The following is a 6,140-nucleotide window of genomic DNA, read 5'->3' as shown; positions in this document are numbered from 1 at the left end:
CGCTCCTTCCCACTATACCCCAGATGCCAAAACCATCTCTGACGGGTTATCCAGACCCACGATACCCCAGCGATGGACTGGCCACTGCAGGGCAGGCAGCCCACACCATTCAGAAAAAGACATTTCCTCCCACAAGCTGGGTATTAATCAAATCCGCCAATGATGTAAAACAATGTCAGTATTCTTTAAAAGAAGCACAGCGACAGGGAGAAAAACAACAGACCACCACATTACAGCAGAAAGATATTTATAAATATTCTAACAGCTTTTATTACAATGGTGCAAGGAAGTATTTCATCCAACACTCACCGACAACAAACCATCATCTTCTATAAAACAGTTCCAGAAAGTTCAAACAGAAAAAACTAAAAGATACATGGTCTGTAGTAATTCTCATACAATACTGTTTAGTGTTCAAACTTCATGTCACTCCAATAAAGTATAATCATTTTCTAGCAAACATGTGGCAAAAAAGTTTGCTGTTTTATTTGTTTGCCTATAAACATATCAGAACATGCCTCACAATTAAAAACTCTGGATCACAGCACTCCATGACATCAATATCTATTCGTGCTTAGTATCAGCCAGTTGTACCAAATACCATAAAATACAAAATGATAGGAAATATAAACATCGATTTGTATTTCAAGTTTAAACATTTTATTTACAAAAATAGGCTGGGAGGAAAAGGGTTTGCACCCCCACATTCTCTCCCGGGGCAGAATGATTTTGCGCCATTTTCTAATGTTGTTTTCTCTCACAATTTTCCAAGTCACATTTGGATTCCTTCAGAATTGTATTTGTCAGCTAGCAGCTCGGAAGAGGAGGAGGAAGAGGGAGAGCGAGGGAGAGGAGGGCGGGTGAGGGAGGAGGCTGGCAGACAGCGGTCGCACACGGATAATGGCTTTTACTGAAGGGCCCGCGCCGCGCCTCATGCACCGGCAATGCAAGCACGCTGCTGGGCAGCAACACCGACGTCGCTATTTACAGAACGGCGGCCTTCTCTGGGTTCTGAAGGACACTTGTTCCCCAACGTGACACCATCGAACGACGCTTTCAGGCAGACACTAGGACATGACTCCGAAGACGGGGTTGTGGCGGCAGATGCTGGGCCCGTACTCTTCATAGTCCTTCTTGGTGTGGCAGACCTGAAAGAACTCAGGCTACGAGAGGCAACAGGCGGACAGAAAGACACACATTTCAGAAGAAAGTCAAGCTACCAAGCAGGCAAGACACTCTCCTCATCCCGGCCTCCACCCTCCCTCACAGGACCATTGCTGCAAGATTTTACCTCTCTGATGTACTGAACTACTAATGGGGGGGCATTTCACTTTTTAGAAATTTCATCAGCCTCTATCTTCTCAGGACCAACCAAATGCTGGTCCCCCACTAACAACGTGTGATAATGTGTAAGCTGTTCACAGACCCCCCCACCAACAACGTGTGAGCTGTTCACAGATTTGAGGGGAAAAGTAAGAATTATTTGGAAAAGTCACTGAAATTAATGATTAATGCAGGATTTGTTTAGATTATTTTTGGATTCCACTTACCATGTTATCTGTAACCCCTAATTAGCAAGGATAAGTGATAAATGTGTTGTGTGATTATTCAGACCATAGTTTATATTGGGCCGGGCGCAGAGGCTCAGGCCTGTAATCCTAGCACTTGGAAGACTGAGACATATCACCTGAGGTTAGGAGTTCGAGACCAGCCTGGCCAACATGGCGAAACCCCATCGCTACTAAAAGTACAAAAATTAGCCAGGGGGCCAGGCGTGGTTGCTCACTCTTGAAATCCCAGCACTTTGGGAGGCTGAGGTGGGCGGATCACCTGAGGTCAGGAGTTCGAGACCAGCCTGGCCAACATGGTGAAACCCCATCGCTACTAAAAGTACAAAAATTAGCGAGCGTGGTGGTGCACTCCTGTAGTCCCAGCTACTCAGGACGCAGAGGCAGGAGAACTGCTTAAACCTGGGAGGCAGAGGTTGCAGCGAGTTGAGATCGCGCCACTAAACTCCAGCGTGGGTGACAGAGTAAAACTCCATCTCAAAAAAAAAAAAAAAAGATATAATTTATATTTTACAGAACTGTCTGTTTAGAGCCACACGATTAGGGCACACACTATTTCACCTTCATAGACGATATTTACCCAAACTCAACAGAGAGCACAGGAATGGAAACACAGAGCCCCCGAGAGAGGGACTTACAGTCGAGGCCAGCATGGAGCCTCCGAACCACACGGCGTAGCGCTGCATGTGATGAGTGACCACCTGGACCTCCACAGGCTTTGGCTGGAAGAGAAAGCAGCTCTCACTTACTCCACGCGCACAGACACATCTGTGATCCAATCATCCCCCAGCTGACGAGACCACGGCTTCACCCGGGGCCGCCCTCCTCTTACTCGCACAAGCACAACCTCACACCCAGCACTCAGCGACTCTGCCCCTGCTGCCAAATCCCCCCAAGACCCACCACAATCCCAGCCCCCAGGGCTCAAAGGAACACAGTGCGCCCGGCAAGCAGAACCTGCCTCTCACAAGGCTGAAAGCATTAAAGCACAAAAGCACAAAATCCAAGCAATTAACCTCACTGCTTTTCTTTGACCAAACATATCAAATGTTCTGGCACTGCAGAGATCATCCCAAATAAGATTAACCATCCCCAAAATACTAAAAGAAACTGTGCTTTTCCGGCTGGGTGAGGTGGCTCATGCCTGTAATCCCAGCACTTTGGGAGGCCAATGCAGGCAGATCACGAGGTCAGGTGATGGAGACCATCCTGGCTAACACAGTGAAACCCCGTCTCCACTAAAAATACAAAAAATTAGCCAGGTGTGGTGGCGGGCACACCTTTAGTCCCAGCTATTCAGGAGGCTGAGGCAGGAGAATGGTGTGAACCCGGGAGGCGGAGCTTGCAGTGAGCCGAGATCTCGACACTGCACTCCAGCCTGGGCGGCAGAGCGAGACTCTGTCTCCAAAAAAAAAAAAAGAAAAAAGAAACTGTGCTTTTCCAACAGTGGACTCATGCGCTCTCTTCCTTGCGCCCACTGCCGCTATCGAAGCCCACTCTTGGTTAGAAGCCCACAGTGATCACCAGCTACTTAAGAATGACTATCTTGGAGAAACGCCTTAACTCCCTGCTAACATTAGTTATTTTCATTTAATGAGAACATTTCCGAAGGATATGAGAGATCCTCACCGTAAATCAGTCCCATCTCCTTGGGACACTGGTCATTATACCCCATGCCTGATCTCTACGACACAAAAGGAAACTGCTGGCAGGTATGGTCAGGGAGAGTGTGAAGCTGCCATTGCTGTGTCGTCAGGACCATCGGTCTGAACTACCAGCCTGGAAGGACCTCAGGCAGCAAACCTCCGCGGTCATGTCAAAATGCAGCTCAGAAAGCGATGCACACTTGTTTTGATTTCACGCGACCCAGACAAGCTCCTTCCGCTCTGTGTCAGGAGGGCCCGAGCCAGGCCTGGCGCAGAAGCCCCAGGCACCACGTGGAAGCCCCTGGCTCCTACCTTGATCCTCCCGCCGCTGAGCTCCTCGCTGAGCCTCAGCCTAGCATCCACCACTCTCTTCAAATCCCTCTGCAGTCGGCGTCCGAAATCCCTGAACATGGTGGAGCCTCCTGAGAGAACGACATTCTACAAGACACAAAGCAGAGGGAGCCCTGGGTGAAATTGCCCGCCCATAGTTCCGGGAACCGCCCACAACAGAACTCCCACAGGTCCAATCGCTTGTGGGCATGACACACCTGCCCTATGACAGACGTGAACAGAAGCAAACAACGCTATTGGAAAAGTGTAGATTTTTTTTTTATGGCGACAACAATGTGCCACAGATGGCTCCTTAATCCTTTCCTCAGTTACAGCAAAGCAAAAACAAGGCGATTCTCATGCCCCCCCTGCCAACCCCTCACATGGACCAGGAAGCCAAAACAAAAGCAGAAACCGTCCAGCTGACTTGAGCCAAAACAACACTGGCTCTCCCGCTGCTCCGCCTTAACCATCACCGGGGGAACGTCTTCTAATGGGTGCTTGAAGCTTCTCTGAAGGACGATCTTGGGAAGAAACCTTCCAGTTACCAGAAGGAACATTCTCAGATGAGCCACCCAGCCAGCACTGCCCTCTGGTGCCGAGACTCGCTCGCTGGCCACCCCAGAAGCTCGGTGGGGGGCAGAGGAAGGGGAAGCACTCGCCTGTCCCGCCCCGCCTGCCCAGAACCTGAACCAGCCCTCTGTCCAGCATCTCCGCATTGTCACCCTGCCTGCCTGTCAGTCATCCACACCGTCTGCTCCTGACCTGCAGCCACTGACATCCTCATGGCTCGACAGCCCAGGTCACCCAAGCAGCCGGTCCTCTTCTGGTGTATGTCAGAGGCCACAGTGGCCTAACCTACGTCACTCACCTCTCGCCTCTCACCACAGGGCACTGCGTCATCTCACGCCCTCACAAGACGAGGAAGGGTGATATTTTTAGACAGAGAGACCACATTTATGTAACTTTTCCTACAGTATATAGTTACAATAATTATTCTTAGTTACTGCTGTTCAGAAGTCTCTTACTGAGCGTAATTTCTAAATTAAACTTTATCATAGGTATGTATGCACAAGAAAAAACACAGTATGTATAGGATCTGGTACTATCTGCAGTTTCAAGCACCCACTGGGGTCTTCCATCATATCCCCCACTGGCAAGGGAGACCAGTGTATCTCCTGGTTGAACTTTCTTAGACAAAACACCTTATGTGAAAACTACATAAGGAAATTAATCCTTCAAGGAGTCAAAAAGCCCTGTTTCCTTTAATCCTCTAAATATGTTAGCTCTTCCTGAGTGTCTGAGCAACTGCAGAGCTCTCTTTCAGGCACTCCTCCCAGTCAGCTCTGGGTGCGTGAACAGTGAGTCCCTCACCAAGTTTACAGGTAAGCAGAAGTCAAAAGGAACCAGTACAGAAAAAACAAAAATGCACTTTTCTGTCCCTAGCAGCCCAGGTTCTACGTTATATGATATTAGAGTAGTCCGTTCCTGCTTACTGCTGTTCTGGGGAAAGACAGCCAGCACTGAGTGCAAAGGGATCGTTGTTCTCTCGTGCCAACTCCTAGGACTGCTGTGACAGCACCCACGTGGACTCAGGATTAGATAGTGAAGTCAGAGCAGGAAGAATGAAAGGGGGCAGAAGCCATAGGAAGCCACCAGTAATCCGGCCTTCCATGTGGTGAAGCCAAATGATCTGGCCTTCCACCTGGAGAAGTGACCAGTGATCTGGCCTTCCACCTGGCAGTGCCACCAGTGACCTGGTCTTCCACCTGGAGAAGCCACGAGGGATCTGGCTTCTACCTGGAGAAGCCACCAGTGACCTCGTCTTCCACCTGGGTTCTGCTCCACTTCCACCCTGAGTGTCTATAGAGAGAAATTTCACCTCTGGTTACCTGCCAGCAGCAGATGTTTGATAAATCACCGAACATGCTGTAGCTGCTCCAGTCGCTAAGGTGAAAGGCTGTCAGGAGCTGAAGGAGCCACGTCCAGCCCTTTCAATGCAACAATGGTTTTGCTCATCCGTGGTGGCAAATACCAAAAACATGATGCACAGGACCTTTTTCTTCACTCGTCAGCTATCAGTGTTAGTGTATTGTGTGTGTGGCCCAAGAGTTTCTTCTTCTTCTGATGTGGCCCAGGGGCGCCAAAAGGTCGGACACCCCTGGGCTAAAGCTTCTCCAGTGGCTTGGCCAGGGACAGGGCCTCACAAAACTGTGATCTCATAAAACTGTGCCACAATATTTTGTTATCAGCTTCGAGAAGGTCAAGGCTAACAGATTGTTAAGGGAGGATCTGGGCTTGGCCTTCAGGGCCAGGAACTGGGGTGGTCCTGAGGCCTTCCAGGACTCTCTGCAGCGGTGAGAGACCCCCGGAGCCCACACCGTGCCCCATTCCTTGGTGTCTACCCCACACTTCTACTCACAGGGAACAGCCCTGAACACTGCAGACACTCTAAGGGGTACCCATGCCTTACGGAGACTACCTGATCGTGAACACACTGAATAAAATACCTGGCAATGGTTTTCTGCCCCAGGAACTCTGCAGTCTGTCCTCATCTGGGGGTTTCACTGCTACACATTCTTTGCTTTCTTTCTTT

At 49.6% G+C, this 6,140-nt stretch overlaps 1 protein-coding gene across 4 annotated transcripts in view; it reads right to left on the bottom strand.

Annotated features, from left to right (window-relative positions):
* Nucleotides 1-242: 242 nt before the first annotated feature.
* The window catches only part of ACTR3B (ARP3 actin-related protein 3 homolog B (yeast)), a 98,383-nt gene continuing 92,485 nt past the window's right edge, over nt 243-6,140 (bottom strand). For 3 of the 4 annotated variants that reach the window (XM_011941524.1, XM_011941527.1, XM_011941526.1), the window contains 3 exons: nt 3,527-3,652; nt 2,207-2,290; nt 243-1,163 (listed from right to left, as the gene is read on the bottom strand). In XM_011941524.1, coding sequence (XP_011796914.1) covers nt 1,068-1,163; nt 2,207-2,290; nt 3,527-3,652 — 306 coding nt within the window. In that variant the 3' untranslated portion in view covers nt 243-1,067. The remainder of the gene's footprint in view (nt 1,164-2,206; nt 2,291-3,526; nt 3,653-6,140) is intronic. The other variant, XM_011941525.1, reaches the window with a different exon arrangement.

The sequence above is a fragment of the Colobus angolensis genome, unplaced genomic scaffold (assembly GCF_000951035.1).
Source record: "Colobus angolensis palliatus isolate OR3802 unplaced genomic scaffold, Cang.pa_1.0 Scaffold2, whole genome shotgun sequence".
Classification (NCBI taxonomy): Eukaryota; Metazoa; Chordata; class Mammalia; order Primates; family Cercopithecidae; genus Colobus; species Colobus angolensis.
Note: the sequence above shows the minus strand (reverse complement) of the source record. Positions and strands in the feature narration are given on the sequence as shown.